The sequence below is a fragment of the Temnothorax curvispinosus genome, unplaced genomic scaffold (genome assembly GCF_003070985.1).
Source record: "Temnothorax curvispinosus isolate PA1 unplaced genomic scaffold, ASM307098v1 QBEX01018661.1, whole genome shotgun sequence".
NCBI lineage: Eukaryota > Metazoa > Arthropoda > Insecta > Hymenoptera > Formicidae > Temnothorax > Temnothorax curvispinosus.
Genome location: NW_020228441.1, coordinates 1 through 23,397, shown reverse-complemented (window position 1 = coordinate 23,397; position 23,397 = coordinate 1). Strand labels below are relative to the sequence as shown.

The 23,397-nt window shown below is 41.9% G+C and overlaps 3 protein-coding genes and 1 long non-coding RNA gene across 5 annotated transcripts; 2 read left to right on the top strand and 2 right to left on the bottom strand.

Moving 5' to 3' along the window:
* Window positions 1-1,867: 1,867 nt before the first annotated feature.
* Window positions 1,868-3,110, top strand: LOC112468583. Its single transcript, XR_003042420.1, has 3 exons — window positions 1,868-2,339; window positions 2,522-2,650; window positions 2,962-3,110. It is a non-coding gene; the product is annotated as an uncharacterized LOC112468583 (long non-coding RNA).
* Window positions 3,111-3,743: 633 nt separating this feature from the next.
* LOC112468582 (electron transfer flavoprotein subunit beta) lies at window positions 3,744-5,413 on the top strand. Its single transcript, XM_025037820.1, has 3 exons — window positions 3,744-4,023; window positions 4,222-4,620; window positions 4,688-5,413. Exons 1-3 carry the CDS (start codon window positions 3,973-3,975, stop codon window positions 4,997-4,999), a joined length of 762 nt encoding a protein of 253 aa, XP_024893588.1. The 5' UTR covers window positions 3,744-3,972; the 3' UTR covers window positions 5,000-5,413.
* Window positions 5,414-5,527: 114 nt separating this feature from the next.
* Window positions 5,528-8,836, bottom strand: LOC112468581 (protein UBASH3A homolog). Of its 2 annotated transcripts, none has more exons than XM_025037818.1 (4): window positions 8,529-8,836; window positions 7,902-8,139; window positions 7,097-7,801; window positions 5,528-7,017 (listed from the first exon to the last, which is right to left on the bottom strand). In XM_025037818.1, exons 1-4 carry the CDS (start codon window positions 8,633-8,635, stop codon window positions 6,226-6,228), a joined length of 1,842 nt encoding a protein of 613 aa, XP_024893586.1. In that variant the 5' UTR covers window positions 8,636-8,836; the 3' UTR covers window positions 5,528-6,225. The 2 variants fall into 2 exon arrangements, with proteins under 2 accessions (XP_024893586.1, XP_024893587.1); XM_025037819.1 differs by lacking the exon at window positions 8,529-8,836 and adding an exon at window positions 8,216-8,522.
* Window positions 8,837-12,801: 3,965 nt separating this feature from the next.
* On the bottom strand, window positions 12,802-19,129 carry LOC112468580 (the record flags this gene model as incomplete). The annotated part of the gene is made up of 3 exons (XM_025037816.1): window positions 12,802-14,590; window positions 15,841-15,969; window positions 18,997-19,129. Coding segments are annotated over 3 exons (483 nt in total), but the record flags the coding sequence as incomplete, so codon positions are not given.
* Window positions 19,130-23,397: the final 4,268 nt, after the last annotated feature.

Below are 23,397 nucleotides of genomic sequence, written 5' to 3'. Positions count from 1 at the left end.
TTCTAAAATGTCGAAGTGTTGCATTAAATCGCATGTCCGTACGTATACATATATGTGTATGTGCAGATTTGATGTCCGTGTTTACTCTGACTTCCGCAAATTTGAAGATAGCGATCTATTTCTAATTTTATTATATTTCTCAGTCTTTTCTACCCCTATTTCATATATAATTTTTTAAGATTTGGTTGATTAGACCCAGCTTTATACGCGATCAAAGATCCATAACTTTGATTGCATATAAAACTAAGTCTAATCAACCAAATTTAAAAGAATTACATATGAAATAGGGGTAGAAAAGACTGAAAAATATAATAAAATTAGAAATAGATAGACATCTCCAAATTTGCGGAAGTTAATATGTTCAGAGTATTCTAAAATGTCGCAATATTGCATATTGAAATCGCATATCCCTACGTATATATGTGTATGTGCAGATTTGACGTGGCGCGTGGCATGACGGATCTTCCACCCGGCACCGCGGCGGCGGCGTTCCCGGGGAAGACGTATACGCGACGCGGACGCGACTTCCTAAAACCCTGACTTAATTAATTTATATATATAAGCGTCGATATGTTCCGAGATACAATGGCTCTGTATCTGACTAATCGTAGATTTGTCATTTCAATAAAAAAAATTCTGACTCACCACGCCGATGTGCAACGGGCGGAGTTGTTCAGCCACGTAGCTACGATGATACTGTAACATACAAACATAAGATTCAAATTAAAGAAGCGTTCAAAATAATCAACATTTTTCAAAATATAATTTTTACGCGCAATTAATTTGTTTTTCAATAAAATATTTAGCAACACAATCATCTGTGTTCACCGAAAACGATCTTTATAAGAGTAAAATTTTAGATAATCTTTTTCTCTAATTATTTTTAATTTATCGAGATAAAACAATTCGAATAAATAAAAAAGAACTATTTTAATTTTACGCAGATATAAAGAGATGATACTCACCCCAAGGTTGCTCCGCCGGTGCCCGATGCCTCTCCCAGGCCTCCTCCTCCTCTCAGGGGATACTTAGGCTTCATCGTCTCACCGCACAGGACACTCGCGAGAAACACTCGCGGATAATAAACTACAATCGCGCGCGGACTAATTTCATTAAAAGTCTTTCTCGCGCGATACTGTACGGCACTCCCGTTTAGAAAAGTCCTTTAGTCCGATTACTTGAACGGCACTCCCGAAGCAAACGCGACGAACCGGCTGCGGTTCGTTCATTCAATTAAATCGGCGGACGAGGGTACGTTAGCTTCCCCGTCTTTGAATTTTTATCCAAGCAGAACAAGAGTTTTGCTTGGGTAAAATCCTCGTACTGGGTACTGGAGCCTTCCCACCTCGCCAAGGTCGTACCCGTGGGAAGGAAAAGTACTTTTCTCTGTAATATAAAAGCGGGTAACATGAATTTTTCATGCAAATTTGAAGGAGTCGCGACGCCGCGTGCTCCGCGTCGTTCCGCGTTCATCACCGCGTTACCGGCGTTACGTTGTTAATGGGCGACGTAATAATGGGCGACGAAATGTTCCGAGATGTTGGCAACTTGGCGCGATACTACGCAAGTCGAGCGGACGGTTAATAAAGACACGCACTTCGTCAATCAGAGATACGCTGTTGAAATTAAATATCGCACGCACAATACGTTACCAAACTCGTAAATCGAGATTATGAAGCATTCACGAACGGGCGATGTATCGCGGCGTTCCGTTATCACCGATCGAATCACCGGAATCACTTGACACGATCAATATCTCTCAGCCCTTTTTCCCTACGGAGAGAATCGGAGCTAAATCACACGACACGTCCGGCACGTCAGCGTTCTTCGCGAATCCAGACAAGGCGGGAGGAGCGACTGTCACTCGCGAATATCACAGCGCGAAACTGCAAAGCAAGTCGTTCATACATACCTCCGCCTCGACGTCTCGAGTGAGCGCGTCGCGCGACACGTTCATTCCGATAAACACCTCATACACTCTAAATTGTTTTACACACACGGCACACGGCGCGCGGTACTCGATCGCGTAGCGCGTATTCCCGCGGCCCGCGAAACGAGGAAGCAGGAATGCCAATCACCGAAACGAGCGCGTTCCGAAAACAGCACGAAGCACGGTGACGTCGGTGACGAGCGCGCGCGAAGCACAAACACTTCCTACCGGTGCGAGATTCCTCGGAAGAATGATAACTGAGTCACTCACGCAGGTAACACTACTCCGAGCGTTGACGGAAACAAGTGACAAGTCCGCTCATCGCCAGAAACAACGTTGAAAACGCGCCGATCTTCGAGGTACGGAGCTTTCGAGTTCAACGGTCACGCCGCTAGTACGGACTGCGCAGGTGCCTACACTGCCTACTACATCACTGATCACCGTCACCGTATCGATCCGCCGCGCCGGCGGCGCGGAGCGGCGCATGACGTCACGGCCTACGCGCGCGGCCGCGGCCGGTTCAAAAATACCGAAAACTTTCAACGAACAATAAAAGACAACGTATGCCGAATCTTTCGTTAACTTTCACAGGTTTAACTGGCTGTATTCTACGTTCTGCGTTCTGTCTCGGTGGTGTCTGGTCGACGTAGCTGTCTCTCGAAACGCGAGTGTTATATACATATATCGCGAACACGTAGTGATCATTAGCCTGGCGATTACGTAACTCCCTCATACTACGTTTACGCGAGCGTTACTTCTGTAGTAACTTACGATATATCATTCGTTTACGCGGAGTAACGTATCGTAAGTTACTACAAAATCCCGTTTACGCGACGGACGTATCGTAAGTTACTACAGAAGTAACGCTCGCATAAACGTAGTAACAGTCAGTACGTGAGGGATATCGAGGCGACGGTGGCTGTTTACGCGGAACAGATATTTTTGCGCGATTTATCTATATTTAAAAAATATAATATAAAATAAGGTAAAAAAAAATATAATATAAAATAAGGTAAAAATATCATCAACAGGTGCAATCAGATGCAACTCCCGGGCCGGCCGAGCGCGCGGCCGCCGCGGCCAGAATAATATCCCCTCCAGCTGGCTAGTTCAGACATTAGCACGGACGCAAACCATGTGCGGTTACCGAGCGATACGACGTAGTTGAGTTGCACTTTCTCAGGCGGCGCGTCGGAAAATGCAACACAGCAACACACGAAAAAGACCGGGATGGCCTCTTTCAGGTTTCTCTCTGCTTATATCCATTTTTATTAACCCCTGAAAACTGGCGCCTGATGTTTTTTGCATAAATAATTACCTAACTTTTACACCCTAATTAAGTGTTATTAATTACATATTGCATATTTTTTATTGTTCTATAATTTATTAGTATTTAAGAACAATATGTAGATTTGCTCAACATTTTCTGAAAAAAAATAAGGAAAAATAAAAAAAATTTTTTTAACAAAAAAGTACATTATAAAATTATTATAGCGTGAGCTTTATTTTTTCAATGCTGGTGTGTAAAATAAATCACTCTAGGTGCCCGTTCCCAGCATCTTAACGCAGCTAATTTTAATCTTGGTTTAATTTATTTTTTTCTAATTTTTAAAACTAGATTAAACCGAGATTAAAATTAATCTACATTGATAATGGACATTAGAAAACTATTTCAGTGCGCTGTGGAACAGAACCGAAGACTCCACGACGTGGCGTGCTAGAAATACTTGTAAACATGGTTACATAATTTAACGTACATATTTTTTGCGCACATAAAGATGCCAACAAACGGGTTTCGCAAAACGCGGGCGTGTCCATTCTCAGGCATCTCTCTTCGGATTCCTAGTGTACAGAGGAAGATATGTATTTTCATTAGCCAAGTTGGTCACAATGTTTCTAGTGAAATACACAGTTTAGACTTTAGACTTTGAGCCACCTTTGAAGGACTGTTATCAATTTATTATTAGCCTTAATTAAAAGGAATTAAACGGAAATAGTTGCATAGTATTAGCATTAGCATAACATTTTTTCGTTGTGCAAAAATGGCGCGTGTGCTCGTAGGTGTAAAGAGAGTAATCGATTATGCAGTGAAGGTAAAGAAAAACAACGTAATCTCTACTTGTTAAGAAAAATTAGAACGTTATTACGAAGTCCAATATTTTTTCTCTAACAATATGTTAAAAAGTACAACAATCACATCTCTATTAATAAACTAAGATTCTGAAAGTACTGGCTTGCAACATCGCCAAGTTAAAAACAAGTTAAAAACGTATTTCTACACGTTCTTACAGATTCGTGTCAAGCCGGATAAGTCCGGGGTAGTTACAGATGGCATTAAACATTCGATGAACCCTTTCGATGAGATAGCTATCGAAGAAGCAGTCAGAATGAAGGAGAAGAAAATAGCTCAGGAAATAATAGCGGTCAGCTGTGGACCGACGCAGTCGCAGGACACAATCAGGACTGCGCTCGCTATGGGTGCGGATCGTGGGATTCACGTAGAAGTATCTGGTCCCGAATATCAGACGTTGCAGCCCATTCACGTCTCCAAGATACTGGCCAAACTGGCACAGGATGAGAAAGTGGATTTGGTGATACTTGGGAAACAGGCCATAGACGATGATAACAATCAAACCGCACAAATGACCGCTGGCGTCCTGGATTGGCCGTCCGGCACTTTCTGCAGCAAGGTAAGAAGACAAAACTTGATTTTGTTACATTGCACACGATTATTTCTCAATCTTCTCTTTTATCCAGATCGAAAATAATAACGGCGAATTGACTATTACGCGCGAGATTGACGGTGGATTAGAAGTCGTCAAGATGAAAATCCCTGCGGTCCTGAGCGCCGATCTTCGCCTAAATGAACCGCGTTACGCGACTTTGCCGAATATTATGAAGGCTAAGAAGAAACCAATTAAGAAGATTACTCCGAAGGATCTTGGAATAGATACGGCACCGAGAATTGAGATACTCTCAGTAGAAGATCCGCCAGTTAGGCAGGCCGGTGCTATATTACCGGACGTGGACACCCTGATAGTCAAATTGAAAGAAGGCGGCCACGTTTAGCCAAATAATGGAACAATTGTAAGAAGAACAAACGTTGTCTTTTAACTCTTCTTATATTTTGATAACTCGTTTTGTATATAGTATAATGCATTTGTACATCATCAGAAATTGTATATGATATAGATATATATATATATTTCAATATAAATTTGTACCGCGGTGCACGTGCACGCTCATAAGGAGAGAAGAACATTTAATACAATTAGAAATATATATTTAATAAAATACTGTCTACACGAATTTTATACATATATACATACATATATATATGTATATACATATACGTAAAAATATGTCTTACGTTTCTTACCCACGATTAGACAAACGAATGTTCAATCTATTTTAAAAGCGAAACAATATTAGACACATTTCTGAAACGATGTTGTATACCTAAATATATACATATAAACGTTATTCTTTCTGTAAAAGGTAACATCGATAACGATACTATAAATATATCCTCATCCTGTGCATCACTTTATTACGATGCAACGTAGATATCATTAAGTTGAAACGTCATACTTAATTGACACACGTCATAAGCCTAAAATTCCCAAGGAATGGTAAAGCTCGCATGGAACATTTTTCTACAGAGACCATGAATAATGTGCGTAAGAGCACCTCATTGATTTCCCTGTACACTTCTACTTTGATATATAATTTCATAATATGTTAAAGAGAAAAAATAGTGTGTGTGTATGTGACAGAGATATGAATACTAAAATCAGAAAATAGTATATTACTTTAAAATACTATATATAAATATCATATTTTTTTTAAATTCTTTGTTTAATGCTTCGTCCAAGAACTCGGCAAGAAAATGCGTTCAATCAAGACTAGTATGCCCCTTATATATTACATATTTCACCAGATTGGTACAGCACGATATCAATAACAACATATTGGCTAGTATTTGTTCTATATCCGTAATTAAAAAATAAACTATACCTCAATACCCGTATTAATCATAATCCGAGGAAGCAAATATTGTTCAATTGTGTCGTGCAATCGGTTAGGTTTTATCGTATTGATCAATATTATCGTATACCAATAATACATCCTTTCCGAAAAAAACTTTTATCTTAATTCGTTGGATATCGTTTCCAAATATCATCGATATTAGATAAAGCCCTGCATAAAAATTCATTGTATTATAACAGTCTTTTATATTTATATAGGCTTTGTAAAGTGCCTTCCTCAACAAAAGCTCGTGCTCATTAACGTTATTACATTAGAACTTTCCAATCGAATCTGCTATTACTGGTATGGGTGATCGGTGGGAAGGGAGGAGGATGGAGCTGCCAGCCGTCAATATCTTGACGCGCCGTCAAGCACGCCAGATAAGGTACTCTTTGAACTAATCTAGTGACTTCAGCCGCCGGGGGTATTCTACCACCGGTCAACTGTCTGGTGCACGCAGCCAAGGAAGCGGCATGCGCTACTATCAAAATATTACCAACTGTGCTTTCTATGATCTTCTTGATCAGCTCGTAACTGCGTTCGTAATACTGTGTCGCGTTCTCTTTCAGTGGGAGTTCTTTAGCCTTCACGATCGGATCGTAATCGGTGTCGACGTTAAAACCCGCCTTTATCAACTCTTCGGAGGTCATCCAAACGGGTATGCCGTTCGGATACCATGCCAACCACTCTATCAGGCCTGGCTCTACTTTGATCGGAATATCGGACTCGAGTCCCTTTAGGATATGGGCTAGCGTTTGAACGCAACGTAACGACGGTGACGTGAAGGCTACGTCTATCTTAATACTAGACGATTTCATGGCTTCGCCTACCAAACTCGCCTGCATCTCGCCTACAGTCGTCAGCGGGCTATCGTTTTGGAAGTCCTGGATATTCCTGGATGGTACTTCTTTGGGCATGTTCAAGTCACGGCGCACGTAACAACCGTTCGACTCGAAGCAATACGGGATCCACGCGCCGAAGGTGAAGTCCACCCTCTCGCCGTGTCGGCATATGAAGATCTCTCTAGACGGGGTCTCGGGCGCTTCCGACGCTGCCATCTGCTCGAAAGCGCAACAGATTACACAAATCTGCCTGTGGGGTGTTTCTGCGAGATATATTCTTTCCAAAAATAATTACCGGCTCCTCCGCGGTGGGAATCCCATCGGGCGCGTCGGTGGACTCGCTTGGAGACAAAACTGGCGGTGGTCTCCTGATCTTCGGTATCTCCTCCTCTTCCGCGCTCTCGCATTTAATGTCGGTGATCGGCACAGTGGCATGCAACGTCCACGAGTCCGATTCCGCAGTCCTCTTGGTATGATTCAACGGCAAATGACCCGAAATACCGGTCAACCAAGAGATACCTTCCACCCAACCGTCCGTGGACGCGTTACACGCTCCTTCTGGAACGTAAATGTAATCGCCTACTCTTAACTCTAACTCGTCGTGTTCCCGTGGCACGTGAGCGTGCGTCACTTTGTGTACGTGCAAATTCTGCAATCTCGAGTCTCTCGAGTATAATCTGAGTTCCCAATTGGCCGGGGTGTTTGGTCCTAGCTTCTCGACCATCGAGCGGAGCGGTGGAAACATATTGCCGGGGAATTGGTAAGCCAGCGTAAGGTGCAGAGATTTTACTTGCGGTTCGGCAGTGATACCTAGAGCGGCAATTTTATTGACGTAGCGAAGAGCAACGTTCTTCAGCCACTCCGCATTCACGTCCTTGACGAAGAGGCCCATGAAATTAGGCGACACGTATGTCTCCAGCTCGATATGTTCGTGTAATCCATCCTGATGAACCACACTCTCAAGAGCGTTCGCTAATTCTTTTGTGAACTCATCGGGAGCCTACAAAAATGTTTGACAATGCATAATTCATAAATTTTAAGTCGTCCAAGACACAAATATTTTATATATTACCAAATATGCAATAAATTAGATATCTTACGTTAAAGAAGGAGACGAGGGTAATATGCGGTATAAAGTTGTGAGCACCATTCCATCCTAGGTCTTTACTCTCCGACCAAAACAGCTCGAGCTGCTCGGCTAATGGCCCGGTCGGACAAGCGTACAGAACATACTGCCGTTGCGTATCAGAGTCCAGAGTTGAATCTCTTACGTGAGCCAGCAACCAGTCTGACGCTAATTGCACGCCGCGGTGTCCCGTTGCCGCTAACGCCTTTTCCCTGAAAATACATGATTTCATAAACGACGCTGAATACAAAAATATAAATCATTGTAACATTTTCCTAAGAAATATACGTCAAATAAGCATCCGTCAGCATCGGAACTGCCTAATATCTCAGCAACGGCAAAAACTTCGGGTAACGCAAAGATCTACTTGTTTACGTGTAATCTGTCTCGTCTAAGCGTGAATTTTGGGACAAAATTGACTCGATCGGAGAATTAAGTCGCGCGAAATAGCACTGGCCAAGGCCACGTTTGACAGCTGTTTGTTTACAGTGGGGCAGGCCGCACTGGCCGCAGGCGACGCGAGTTTACGCGGGACGACGCGCCACGTGTGCGGTACACGTAAACACGAGCCCGCGCGTTCTCGCGGGGGCCATATACGTACGCCCGGTGTTTCGGGAAGCCCAGCTGCAGAAGCGTTTGCAACGGCGTCAAGTGCTGCTTCGAAATTTTTGTGGGAGTCGGATTTTTCCGCGGCGGCAGCGTCGCCATGACGGCACATTACTGCGTTCGCGACCCAGGCTGGCCAATCACCGCACGCGACTTTCCGCGGTACAAATGGGTAATGCAAAGGGCAGGGGGAGCAATTTTTGGAATCCGCCCGGACCATCGATCGAGGCGGGCCGTTCGTCGATGAAAAAATGGAAATGCGACGATGCGACGATATTCGGGACATGTTCCATTAACAAATTGTAGCTCGTCGTGGAGACGTGGAGAGTAGTTGACGGTTCTTGATGAGTTGCTTGTCCTGAACGTCATATCGCCGCGATATCAAAGATATCAGATAAATGCGATATAATCTCTTCGAACGCGAGATATCTCTCAAAACGCAGATCTTTCGAAGCTTAACTAGTTAAATTCAATCTTAATAAACAGACGATTTCAAAGATCGAATATTAATCGAGTAATTTTAACAGATAATTTTGATATAAGATTGAGAATTAACAATTGAATTATTTTCCCGCAGTATAATATATTCTGCGAGATGTTCAGCAATCTTCATGCTTATTTTATTGAACAAGGTTGATCGGTGTTATCATCAAAAACTCAACGAGTTAAATTCAATTTTAATAAGATGATTTCAGAGATCGAATATTTATTTTAATAACTAATTGTTTTAAAAAAACTAATATAACTTTCTCACTTTTCAAAGTGAAGTTGTACGCCATAATTTTTTAACAGCTGGAAACTCTGTTTTTAATTTTAAACATTTTTTTCTTCGATCTGTAGAAAAACAAAGCAGTTGGCCAAGATCTCAAATATTGAATCTAATAATTTGTATATTTGTTTGTTTATTTGTTTGCTTTCTTCTTCTTCACAGAAACTTTAACCCGGGAACGGGGTGATTTATTTCACATTCAAGTGTCGAAAAAATAAAGCTCACGTCGCAGTAATTTTAATATGCTTCCGTTTTTAAAATATTTTTTAACATCTTACTTTTTTCAGAAAATATTGAGTAAATATATACATATATAATAAGTTATAAAATTTAAATTATAGATTAATGAAAAATATGCCATATGTAATTACAATAATAACAATGATTTTTAATTGGGGTGTAAAAAATCACCCCAGGTAACTATTTGTACAAAAAATGAGATGACCGTTTCCGGGAATAACAGCACATAATTAACAAGATTATTATCTAGAATTAGTGTAAAGAGAGAGAAAGAAAACGGTGACATGTGGAGTTTATACGTTTTTTCTTTTCATTCGTTACGGCATCCTGTTACAAACACTCTTCACGCTGCAGTATTTCAGTACAGAAGTAATAAAAAAGTTATAGTGTATACATATATATCTCTATCTATATATGAGGCATTCCATGCCAAATCGACCAGAGTTTGACGTTTGACCCTAGTCGATTTGGCATGGAATGCCCCACATATATAATATTTATATATAAAATAGGTAAAGTAAAACGTAATATACACGTTATTGCTCATCTCCCATGGGATTCTTCGCTCGCGTTCGCAATTCGTATATCTTTTGTACACAGTGTCCCGAAAAAGCTGATTTAGACTCACGATCATATATACATATGCATGTCGTTCGATCAAGTCGCAGACACCGTTAAACGACAATTTCAGCAATTCGCCAAACATTGAATAACGAAGCTTTTTTTCTGTCTCAGAGAATTTCTTATGGAGCTCTTTTCTTATCTCCGATTAATCGAAAGAATAAGCTAAATCGCGAAGGTTTAACGTACATCATTGCAAAATTACAGATTTCAACACAAGCGTTTTCGATTAAATAAGGCAAACGTTTCGTACAACTTACGGAATATTAATTAAAACAAGAGAGAATCAACCACGTTGAAAGCGCACACGTAAAACTGCGGGCGCGAAATATCCATTACAAATGGATAAGCGAGTAGCGTAAATAAAGTAAAAGAGTCTTTCATTATCTTACAGTCCGCGTATCGCAAGGAGGAACTTAAGTACAGGCTTTTCTCAAAAAGTTTACGATTTATCGTTACTGAATTAATAAAAGAGATAAATGCAGTTTAAATGATAATTATTATAAATTTTAGGCGGTAATAATATATTGTACAATAATTATTATTATTTAAACTGTCTCTCATCTTTTCACTTAAAAAGATTCAAATTTCCCTCAACAATATCGTACTTCATTACTTTGTTTTGTTTTATCCACACTGCCATACGTGTCTGTTCGTACAACGCATAATGAGTTACGCTAAAATCTACTAAAACAATAACAATTGCCCTCCAACTTGGAAGTTCTCAATATTGCACATTTTAGTATACATCCGCTAATCGCAACAAATCTCCTGTCAAAGAGTTCACGATTTGCAAATTCAAGACTACGTCGCAACTATATGGAGCACTTACAACATAATGATCGCCGTTTACAGCATTCTGATCACAGGTGATCCTCGCACTACATTTATTTGCGTTTAGTATCTCGAGTTTTCGTCGTGCTATATTTTATACAGATCCATGAATTGCAATATTTCATAACAACAAACCGCACATGTCGTTTTTCATCTTTGCAAATCGGATTAATCGCTGTTCAAATCTCATTGATTTGAGTGTCGCTTATGACGTTTACGAGATATGTAACTGTCTTCGTAAAGATTTGCTTCCGATCCGAAGATGAATCGAATCGTCGTCAATGGATTCGCCGAGAATTGCAGGTTTTTCGCACACTTTTAACATATCATGATAAAATCTGTTAAATAGATTCTGTCATGTATAATTAAATGATTCCTTCCATGCCTATACCGTACAACAGGCTAAAACGCTAAATGGAAGATATACGTTTACATTCACTATTTCGGGGTATGATTTTGTCATTAACAGCTTTATCTCTGCACAAGTGCTCGAATCGTCGAGTCCTAGTCGATTCCAAATAAAAATTAAGCTAATAATAGCGGCACGGTATTACGAATTACGGGCTTTTGATGTGGAAACATCAAGATGAAGTCGATCGAATGGAGATGCGCGCAAGAATGGACTAATCATATTTGTAAATTTGATAAACGAAATGAAAGCTGATATTTACGATCCAATATACGATTAGTTACAATAAAATAAAAATAATTTCATAATTTTTTCGCTTTTGTGTGCACGCAATATCAATTTTGTAAGATTCTCCTTAGTTAGACACTTCTTATCGCATTTTTTACGCTAATTTAAGAGTACCAATATTTATAAAAATATTGGTGCAAATCGCACGCATATTTTGTAAATCTATAGACAACAGGGTTTATACATATACATATATGTATTGGCGGTAAATTGACAGAATACTCGGATCCGCAATATCCTCGATAACATCGTTAACATACATTTTGGCGAGATGATATCGTTCGAACGGTGGCCCGATAAAAACTCGGGGGAAAGTCGTCGTCCATTATTTCATAAATGTTGTTTATCTCGTACGCGTGCTCCTTTTTACCGCACCGCGTCGCGCACCTGCGCCGTTGGCAAAATATCGCGATACAACGACGAAGTTTATCGTTTCTACGTAAAAATCGCGACACACGGGTGATACTCGTCTATCAGAATGAGAAACGTTGATGTCTATCAATAAGAAAGTTCATACACGCAGTTAAAAGTTCATACGCGCGAATATTCACGTCAAAAAATATACATAATATACTCGCTTTGGAGAACTTTGTTTTTTAATGCATCGAACTTTTCCTACGGGTAAACGGAGAATGCAAATTATCCGAAATGTTTTATCAAGAGTATATAGAACGTTTCGGAAACGCTGATCTCTTTAGGCTAGTTCTATCGGCAATTATAAATATATTTCTTTAAAATTAATTTTTGAACGCCTAATATAATATCGGAGAATATTTCCTATATGAGAATGAACAATACAATACACTGGATCTAAAAGAAATTCTAGCGTGAGCTATATTTTTACTCAAATATACTTCGGTATACACTCTCGCTTGAGTTTAACGCTTCAACAGTCGCAAAAAAAGCTGATGCGCATCGTCAACGGTGTGCAATACGTGGGCGAAACTGATGTCCAAGTCGATAATTCAAGGATTACAAATTAAAGAAGAACTGCTGGCTTCTCCACGTCGGTAGTTCTCTCTGCTCATTGCAAGATGTGAATGTACGATTGAGAATGTACAATTTTCCAGGTTTTGCAACGAAAAATAAATAATTAGTATTTTGGTATTTCAGATTATTAATTATTATATTATACTGATAAGTAACAATGCCGCGATAATTACAAAGTGAATTTATTTTCAGAATGCAGAAGTTCATAGAGACACCCACAATGAAGTATCGAAGAAGCATCATCTGTTTCCATTTATTTATTTATTATAAAGAGCATTAAAAAACGTGGTATAAAAATCTGATCATGTGTAATTTATTTTTGATAATCATGTGCCACGCTTTTTTAATAAAATCGAATCGGATGCATGAATAAATCAACTCTCATAAAAATAATTTGAAATAATTCGACAAAATGATCGTTCGATATAATCAAAATCAAACGCTCCACGCGACTGCCTAAACGGGATACGTATTGCATTCGTATGCGATGTCAGTCTCATAATTGGCAGTGAGTATTCTCGGAATACGCTACTGAGGTCCGTCTAGAGTTTATTTTTTGTTCCGATTTATTCGGGTATTTATAATACGATTCAGATTAGGCATATTACGATAGTAAGCACACGAGGGTGGCGGAATATCATCGATATATGTAATGTATCTTTTTATATATATATATATCGCACACGAGGAGAGAAGTTCTCAAGTCTATTCCGCGGTACTATCGACGAGAATATCCGAATACGCGTATTGACCGAACTGTCCATTTGCTATACGTATCTGGATACTCGCCAGATATATATGCGACTCGGGCATCTAACGCTGAAGTTATGCAGATTTTTAGAAGGATGTATATTTTTAATCTTGTTTTTTTAATAATTAATTAAACAAGATTTATGCCGTATATATTTAGGAAGGTACAAAAGGTAGAACGTCGTGTAAAAAAACCCTGCAGAAATCTCAAAGAATAAAATTTAAAAGTTTACGAAATAAGATATGAAATAATATGAATCGAGAAAAGGTGAAATCTCGGTCGTTTTTTATTTTCTAGGCAAAACAGTGTTTTAGAGTTTTATTATTAAAGTTTTACTAACGTTTAAAAATATCGAACAGTCACAATTGACGAGTTTATCACGCAATGGCTTATACTTTAAGATATCCAGTTCATCATTCAAATAAAAATCTTTGATCAATCTACAATCATCGTATTCCGTAAATAGGATATTTGTTTAGGATAAGAAGTTTATTGTTCGATCGCCCCATCTTTAGAAACCGTATTCTCGTTCCATTATTAATTTAATTTCACGTTCATGTCTATGTTCTCTATCAACCGAAAAGTGAATGATTACTAGCAGGTCCTAGGTTCGTCTAGTTTATCTCGTACAAAAGCACGTAAACATTCATTCCCGAGAACGAGAGCACGAAGGGGGGCGAAGAATCCCACATTACGATGGGGTCATAGTCGCTCGTATAATCCGCTCGAAAAAAAACCTGGATCACTCGCCCCGCTGTTATCCCGGACATGGAAGTATCACAAGTCCGGAGATATCCGCGCGAGAATCCGCTTCCGCGACTCGTCCGACAAATTCGCACGACGAATTTCCGTCCGTGGCGAGCGAGAAAGCGGAGGCTTAACTGCCACTTTCGTCGTCGTCGTCGGAGACTCCGCTCGTCGCAAAATTTCGCCGTCATTTCCGATCTTTGCTCAGGTCGGAAGGCAAGTCGCCGCAGCTGGACATCGCCGCCGCTGCCGCCGCCGTCGTCGTCGTCAACGTCGTCGTCGGCGACCTGGAGGTCATCCTGGAGGTCACCGGTAAAGACAATCCCGCCGCGCTCATCGCGACGCTCAGAGGTATCGTGATGAACGGCTGGTTCGATTGCGACGAGTTCGCTACCGGTGCTACTGTACCTATAAGGAAGCCGCAAAGGAAAATCAAATCAGACGCACCGTCACGGGGAGAAAGAAGCAACGACGCTACATTTCCTGCTCGATCTTTCCTTCTTTGCGGCCCCGCGATTGTTTTTTTCCACTTTCGATCCGTCCACGAACATGTCTTTGGAAAAACTGCTCGTTCTTTACTCGCGCATCGCGTAAAATCAAAGTGATCGATAAATTATATTTATACGATATCCCTCTTTTTTAAATTACTTTACTTCTGATTAATACAGTTTCCACGTACGCGTAATTGCAATAAACTTGGAAATTGAAACCTCGATGCAATCGCAAATAATTTTATACGATTGGGTCATTATTGGCTATAATCCTAACCATATTTTCAATATTGACCCAGTATTGGCAATCAATACACTGGGTCTAATCCAGCGTTGGATTATATAATCAGATGATAAATTGGACCCAAAAATGACAAATAATGACTCACGAACAAATTAAGAATATTAGGTAATACATAGATTAATTTTACGTAAAAAGGCCAAAGATCTGGAATGGCCCATCACCGCACGCCGTATTGTAATACTCATAGAAGTAAAGAATCCGATTATTTGCCAACAATGGCTCAGTATTGAATGACAAATTCTTGTTCATAAATCGACCGAGGCTTGGCTCTACTGCAACGTCTGATGGGAAGTGTTACACATGGGGCATTTTCGCGAAAAGTTAAAGTGCATCACTATGAAATTAAAAATGATTAATTACAACGAAAAACCGTAAGTATACGATGAAATTGGTGTTTGGCAAAAAGGTCGGACCGTTTAACCACATTCCTTGATTCGTCATTTACCGTTGCCATCCATCTCTCGGGTGCGCGCGCGTTTCCACCCCTTTATTATTCCTGCATCGTCTCGATGATAAATGCGCGCGCGCGCATTTATCATCGAAACGCATTATTTATTTTCATGCCATCGGCTGCAACGAGCAGCTCTCGTTATGTGTTAATTTATTAGTCATAATCTCGCGCGTCCGGTAGGCAATTGTCACCCGATGTTAACGTCGGTGATTCAGACGAAGCTCAGAGAGCGGTTTCCGCGAGTCCGCCGTAGCCTCCGACATACATAAGAACCGATATTCCTCTCGCGAATCGTGCCCGAGTACCCTCGCCTCTCGCGCGTAAGGGCATTTCGAAATGCGTATACCGCGCGCGACATTGCGTAAACCCCCGCGACTCGCGTTCCTCTGCGGCAGCGCGAAAGAAAACCTACCTCCGTCTTGAGATATTTGCACCGGTTGCCCGTTTTGTCCTATGCCGAGCAAGACCCCTGGACTGGGCGAATAAATGACACTCTGAGGCACCTGGTACATAATCCCTGCAGAGAACGAAGGCACATTTCCTAGGAAATCAAAGAGGAATTGAGCGTTTGAGTGGTTGTAAGCCGCTGGACGCGATCGGCGCGATATTTCCCGCGAGAAAACGCCCTGCGGGAGGTACGCACGTGCGAGCGTACACCTGACATCAAAGTCCGCGGTTTGGATATAAGTATATTTTAAAATATTTTATATATTTTATATACTCTCCCTTTCCCCCGCGAGACATCCATGAATTACGTGACGAATTTACTCCGTTTTTCTGAGCGGAGAATCTACGAGCGAAACGTACCTTATATCCGAGAATGGACGTGAGATACCAATGACGTAAAATACAGAGAGAGGCTCCGCGTATATCCCTTATTTGTATCGAAATTGTGAAATGCATCGTCCGACGTTAAAGTTAAACTTGTTTTCTCTCCCTCGGTACAGATGTATATCGTTGAGAAAAACTTAGGAATGGCGGGGCCGAGTCGAGACTTGAAACCGGACCACCCAAGTGCGAATCTGCGCTCTGATTCACCATATCTCCATGAATTATTACATTTGGTGTATGCGTGTTTCTTAGCGATATACGATAAACTTTCAATCATTAACAAAAGAAAATAATTTAAAAAAATAACAGTCGGGCGCGCGATCTACGAGATCGTTTATCGGGAGTAAGATTAGCAATCTTTTCAAATTGATGTGGATATTCGTAAAATATAGTGTCGTAAAGTTGTTGAAAATATAGCATATCTTAAATTTACAATCTATTGCATTCAACGTTTCCAATAGTTATTTCATATTTAACGCTCAACAGTTTGTCAATCAAAAGACGCGAATAGAACTCTTGGTAACGATAAGATATAGGCGTTAGTTCGTATTAATGGCAAACATTCCTCTTTAAGCGTATTCTGTACTTGGAAATAAGTAACGTTACTTGCTAATATATTATCCCCCAAATTTTTCCTTATGTACTCATTGTCAGATTACGAATCTGTTAGATATAGTATTCGCAAAACTATTATACATTAGTGCTCGCTAACTCGGTACGAAAGGCGTCTGTACTTAATATTCAAAAACTCTCTCAAGAACAACTCTATGTAGAGGTATATATGTTTTTGCCTGGAAAAAACGTCTTCCCGCGTGCGCTTTCTACATATTCCAAAACCATCCAACCGAACGAACGCGCGCCTAATTAAAGGTGGCCTGGCGCGATACACATCCGTCCATTCGCCCGATAACGATGAGATCTCTCGCACGCGCCTTCGTTATACCGCCAGAGATATATTACGCATTCGTCGGCCTCTCGTATATAAAATAAGGTATATAAAATAAAAGTCGACGGGCCGGCTACCGTCGAATTCGCGTGGCCGACGCCGACGGGAGCGACGGCCGCGACCGGTCGGCCGAGTCGCGAGAGGGGTGAAGAAAAAAAAAAGCGCGATCGCGACGCGGCGATCGGTTAAGCAGGACGGTAGAATGGCATCCACGCGACGCATTAGCATCGATATTTATGTGTACACCTGCGCACGCTCGCGCGCGCTCTTTGCGGAGCGCGGCGCGGCGCGGCGCGACGCGGACGGAGCGGCTTTCGACCGGATCCTACTTCCCAGTTAGGCAGCACGGTTGCCGTCTAAGTTTGGTCATCGCCGTGCCGCGCGCGACTGCTTGCGTACTCCCTACACGGATAACGCCGTCATCGCTCGCACGCCTTTCGCATTTTAAACGTCCTCTCTCCCTCCACAGCCACCTCCCTCCCACCTTTTCTCACGCTTCGCTCCCTCTTTCGCCGTCTCCTCCTCCTCCTCCTCCTCCGCGCACCGAGTGTGTGCGTACACTCGCTTATGTTTACCCCGCCCGCGCTCGCTCACCTCCGTCCGACCGACCAGCTGTTCGCTATCAACGCGCGTTGAGGTCAAGCGCGACGCGAATGGTATCGGCGACAATTAGATGCGATTAGCATACAAACGGCGCGAAGGAGGGCGACCGCCGAGTGCCGACACGCTCGATCTCGGATCGTCCTTAATCGCGATCTTGATAATTCGAATGCGGAAACGCGTCTCTTTTCGGCGCAAAGAGAAAAGATCGGGATAACGTGCGGCATCGCGCTACGAAAAATTTACCCCACGCGCGGCCCCAGTTTACGTTTATATAAAACATAATACGTCTCGCGCGACTTCCAACGTAATACGGATTTGCAAAACGCGCGTTGCATGAAAATTAGTTAAAAAATGGATTACGTGGGAGGCCTGCCTCGCCATGTGGAGCAGCGAAAGGTATATCGTGAATAATCGCGCGGCCGTGAATGACAGAAAATCGACGTAACCGCAGAACTTAATCTAAATGAACCTTGCGCAAACTCGGGCGGCTAATGATGCCCGCGCGGTGGCAAATGATACGGTATTCAAAAGTGCTCCGTTTCTCTTGCGGAGAAAACTTCTCCGCGAACCTTGTTGACTCTGCAAGTGCACGACACAACGAGATCGAATCAAATGCGAGGGTGCCATTTTTATCCGACCTACGTTTCCTTTCCGCATATTACATTTCCGAGGACGCTATAATTTTCATCATTTTCAACAAAAATATCGCGATAGAGAAGCTGTACATTGATTCTATAGCGCTTAGTCATATAAATGAAAAAAATGCATGATTTTTCATAATTTCAATACAAACGCGTAGGAAATAACGTCCAAGATCCAAGAGAAACACACGACGGAATTAAAGCAGACTACGTATACATCCGTTTATCTTCATCGAGACTTCAACTTCCTGTGCGTGAATCCTGAACATTTCTCTTTCATACTAGATGCATTTCGTACCTGATCCTGTTCGCTCGTTTATGTACAATGACAATTAAAAACAGTTCTTGCTCTCGTATTCGCGACCTTCGCGACGAATGCTATATGATACTAGCCGTATCTTAATTTTTGAGAAAGCGTACAATATTCCTCGCGTACCAAGACTCTCATTGTCAGAGGGAAGGACGAGAAGCCCAGACTTTACGAATTCTGATCCAAGCACAGCCGTCCCCCAGCGGCGATCCTACGGCGGCCGCGCGCGAGACTCACCCGAGTGATTGTTCTTGAGAGGATCCTTAGGGACGACGGGAGAGTCGCCGTCGCTGCTCTCGGCGTCGCTCTCGTTGGCGCAGACGTCGGACCTCGGCGACGCGCCCTCCTCCTGAAACCGAGAAAAGCGGCATTATCGAGGGTCCGACTCGAATCCGCGGATCGTTGTCGACGAAGCGAGGGCGGGATCGGAGCGGGTGGATCACGCGAGGGGGTACCTATTCTCGCGAGAGGGGGATCTTGGTGCGAATGACAACAAACAGCGACGCGCGAGCGAGAAAACGTGGATACGCTACCGAACGTTACGTATATACGTATACGTACAAACGTGCGTATATACCTCTACCTATCTACCTACCTACCTACCTACCTACCAACCTACCTACCTACCTACCTACCTAGCGGACGCAGAGAGAGATGCGCGAACATCTTGTCCGCGCTCCTTATATGGCCATCTCTCGCGGACTCCACTCGCGCGAGTGCGCGCGATGCACCCGCGGAAAAGAGGTATCCTCTTCGCGAATTCGCTCGCGACCCCTCGGGGTCGGGGGAGCGCTTCTCGCACACGAGACTTTCCCGCCCCCGACGTTTCCTCTCTGATCTCGCTTCGCGTGTGGAGAACAGAGTCAGCTCGCGCGGCGCCGACAAGCGGAAAAGTACGAGTGCATGCGAGCGCTTCTCGCCGCACGTTTCTCATTCCTTCGAGTAAATACAGTGAGATTTCGGTTTGCCATTCGGTTAAATGCTGACAACCATGATTTATTTATCTTTCTTTCGTGAAAATCGAAATAGCTATATATGACTGACGTATTAGATGTGAGAGAAACCCTAAACAATGCACTTTACTGTTACAGTTTTACTCGCAAGTATTATAGCCGATCGATTCTTCTCTTTTGCAATAAAAGTCAAAACGCAAGACCTCTTCGCTCCTTTTCATCGTAAGAAATTAAACGCCTTTATTCTCCTCGCCTCCAACGACACTTTCAGTCACATAGCATACATATAGTTGTGTACAGATTGGACCGCAGAAAATTAATTTCCTGAATTTCCTCAGTTATATTGTACGTATACTCTATTGTTAAGGATCTGTCGAGTTAAACGAGAACACACGTTTTCCGTCTTGCAATTTGCGCCGATCACCGTCCTCCGATGCAGCGATGGCTGGAATGCGCGCGTGTGCGAGTCGCATGCTCGTCGAATCGTCCGCGGGAAAGTGCGGTAGCAATTGGAAAGCTCGCAAAAGCCGTGGCGGCGACGAACGCACGCGGCCGCGGCCGCGTTCTCTCGCTTCCGCGCCGTTTCTCACACCGCTTTTCCTACCCCGCCATTTACCGCGGAACAGGCAGGAGGGTGTGTGCGTGTATGTGTAGAGAAGGCGCGACAAAAAGCAACATTCCTGACTCTTAACTCGGGCTCTATATAAGTGTCTGCCATCGCGAACATTGCCTGTATATGGCGACAACCGGGCTTTGACAAAGGTGACCGTATATGGAACTCCGCTTCCACCTTTCGTGCGTGCGTACGTGCGTACGTGCGTGAGGTCTCTCTCTCTCTCTCTCTCTCTCTTTCAGTCTCCCTCGCGGAGGCATCTCGAGGCCCCGTTCTCTATTCCTCTCTCTTTCTCTCCCTCCCTCGCTTTTGCCCTCTCTCTTCTGCCCGCTCGCGAGAGGCGATACACCTGGATGAGCGTCTTCTTCGTCTGCAACCCCGGCGAACGAACAAACGAACGAACGAATGACGGTATTCGCGGGCAAATCATAAACCGTGCTTTGACCCCACGGTATCTATTGCCCTCGGGATATCGAAAACTCCATGCGCATTTCCGGTACCACTGGTACCAGGCATATCTCCGGTACGCGAGCGCCATCGGCGAATAGGGTGCATCCTCGCAGTTGATGAAATAAACGAAGAATCACCGGAAAAGCCCGTGAAAAATTTATTACAAAAAGTATCGCGATAAATACTAATTTCTGGCAATTTGTAAAATAGACGTTTGCAAAAGTCCTTTTTTTCTTTGAAAAACAAAATGGAGAACAATCTCATGGCGGGGCATTCGGTACGTCGAAGAAGACCGAGGATCTTCATAAGCTGCATGTCGTATATGCCATTTTGATGACGTGCGTTTCTTACCCTTTAACTTCTACTTCCGCTTCCTTTAAGCGGGCATCGGGCGCTCGTTGTTGAACTTTATTTTCAAAAATCGTATACAAACGGAACAGTTGGATAAAGATAAGAGAACGTCACGTCGATTAACATAAAATGAAATCATGGAGACATTCAGGCGCATCATTATTTTGTATTTTAAGATACAATATTTCGTAATCTGCATTAATTGTTACTTACTATTAACGCTCGTTTCTATATGCTACAGAAAAAAACGTGCGATAAAAATTACCTGCATCCATTGCGTAATGCGATGTAACGCGTCTGCTATTCACAGTATTTCGACGGCTTTCTTTAAATGATTTCGATTCTTCTTGACATTTTATTTCAATCGCCACGCGAATGTCATCGACATGTTTCGCTAATCGAAATCATGTTAGGCGATCAAAGATCGACGCTTGTCTATGTTCGTGCACATGTATTGTTATTGTTAGTTAATTGGTAAAAAAAAAATACATTAAGCGATGGCCGAATGCCTCTGTTAAAAATATATCGAGTATATTATTTCGATTGAAACGCAAACCTACCTTGCCTACTTTGCGCTTCCGTCCGCGCGCGCGCGCGTCTTTTATCTTCGAGCATCAAATGACATTATTTTCCAGAATATGCAATAATATATAATTGGACTCTCGATATAACTTACATGGTGATTCTAACGCACCGTTAGAAATAAAGGAATCCCTAACATACCGCGGAATGTTTCTGGACCTCTAAATATATCCCGAACCAGATTGTCAAAAATAGGCATATGTCGGGCCCGTGGCCGAAACGCGAAATATAAGATTGTAACATCTCCGTTTACCAATGCTCGTGCTTCAGAATCTTTTACCGCGAGAAGGATTCAACGAAGCGTTTCGACAAAGATCGGAACAAGTTTATACCGATTTAACGAACACATCTGCCGAATTATTTTACGATAATGACAGCATTTTCAACAAATTATCGATAATTATCTAAAAGTTTTACATATAATTATCCGAAAGATTTACGTATATATCGTGAAAAATATTCTTCTACACTTTTTTATATATTTTTGTGAGAACTTTAATATATTTCCACTCAAATTTTTTTACTTGAAAGTCGAAAGCATATACCTATTATCCCGCGTGAGATAGAAATTTTTTCACAGCTATTTTAATGCAAAGATTATTTAAATTAATACAATTTGTTCAGAAAACTATAAATTTTGAGAGATACCTACCTGGTTCGCGAGAGCAAAACTTGACATCGGTAACATCATGCGCAATGAGAATCTATCAGTAGAAAATCGAGTCACTTGATCGCAGGGGCTATATTGTCAAAGACAAAGGTGAAATTTGTGTGTGTGCGTGTGTGTCTTCATATAGGTCTTCATAAAAATATATAAATATTATCACAGTATTTTTTACAGTTACTATGCTATGTACAAAAATGCCAAAATATAAACTAATAATGTGAAAAAGCCGCATTATTCGCAGATTATATCGTCAAAAACATAATCGATATTATTATTAATATTATTATTATTTGTACTCTCTGCATGTCGAGACGCGCGATAGATTACAATTTCTATATGTCTATTTGAGGCCTAAAAAGGCCCTCGCTCCCGGCCTCGCTTCTCTTTCTACCTTTGTCTTCTCTTCAGTTCTCTTTTTCACGATATAATACAGAATATCAGCAAACAATACATACAAACGTACGCATGCACAATATCGACGAACGGATCGATACGGGATATGGAGAGATTGGAGAGGGGGCTGGATTAAATTAAAAGGTGTAATCTAAATACTAGCTACTTATTCTGCGAGAAAAGACAATCCAAATAACTACACATGCCAGTACACAACACATTACACAGCAAACAATAAAAGAAAGAAACAATGGACGATACACAACGATGCTCAATAAAAAAAAAAGGGATGCGTAACAGTATTAAGCGTGCACCGCCGAATTCGCACCCACACCACACCGATTCGGTGAATCAAATATCATCGTAGAACAATTTCTTCTAATAGGGATCTTTGCTCCTCGATAAGATCAACGGAGATAAGTAAGTGCATCCAATCTCTCTCGCAAAGAGAGAAAGAAAAGAGTATTTTCTACAACGCTCATAAAATACACGATACCAATAAGAGTACCGATGCCAACATCGCGACCAATGTCAGCTTACAATAACGGTATACGTACACTGTTGCACTTTTGTTTCTAATAAATAAAATATATTGACCGCCTCAATAAATAATACGATTTAATTTAAAT

Coding starts and splice junctions, on each gene's coding strand:
- LOC112468581 (XM_025037818.1), bottom strand. CDS start 8,635: ATGGCGACGCTGCCGCCGCGGAAAAATCCGACTCCCACAAAAATTTCG. Junction 8,140..8,528: donor GGCTTCCCGAAACACCGGGC/GTACGTATATGG, acceptor ATGTATTTTCAG/GGAAAAGGCGTTAGCGGCAA. Junction 7,018..7,096: donor TTCCCACCGCGGAGGAGCCG/GTAATTATTTTT, acceptor GCTTTCGAGCAG/ATGGCAGCGTCGGAAGCGCC.
- LOC112468582 (XM_025037820.1), top strand. CDS start 3,973: ATGGCGCGTGTGCTCGTAGGTGTAAAGAGAGTAATCGATTATGCAGTG. Junction 4,024..4,221: donor TAATCGATTATGCAGTGAAG/GTAAAGAAAAAC, acceptor ACGTTCTTACAG/ATTCGTGTCAAGCCGGATAA. Junction 4,621..4,687: donor CCGGCACTTTCTGCAGCAAG/GTAAGAAGACAA, acceptor TCTTTTATCCAG/ATCGAAAATAATAACGGCGA.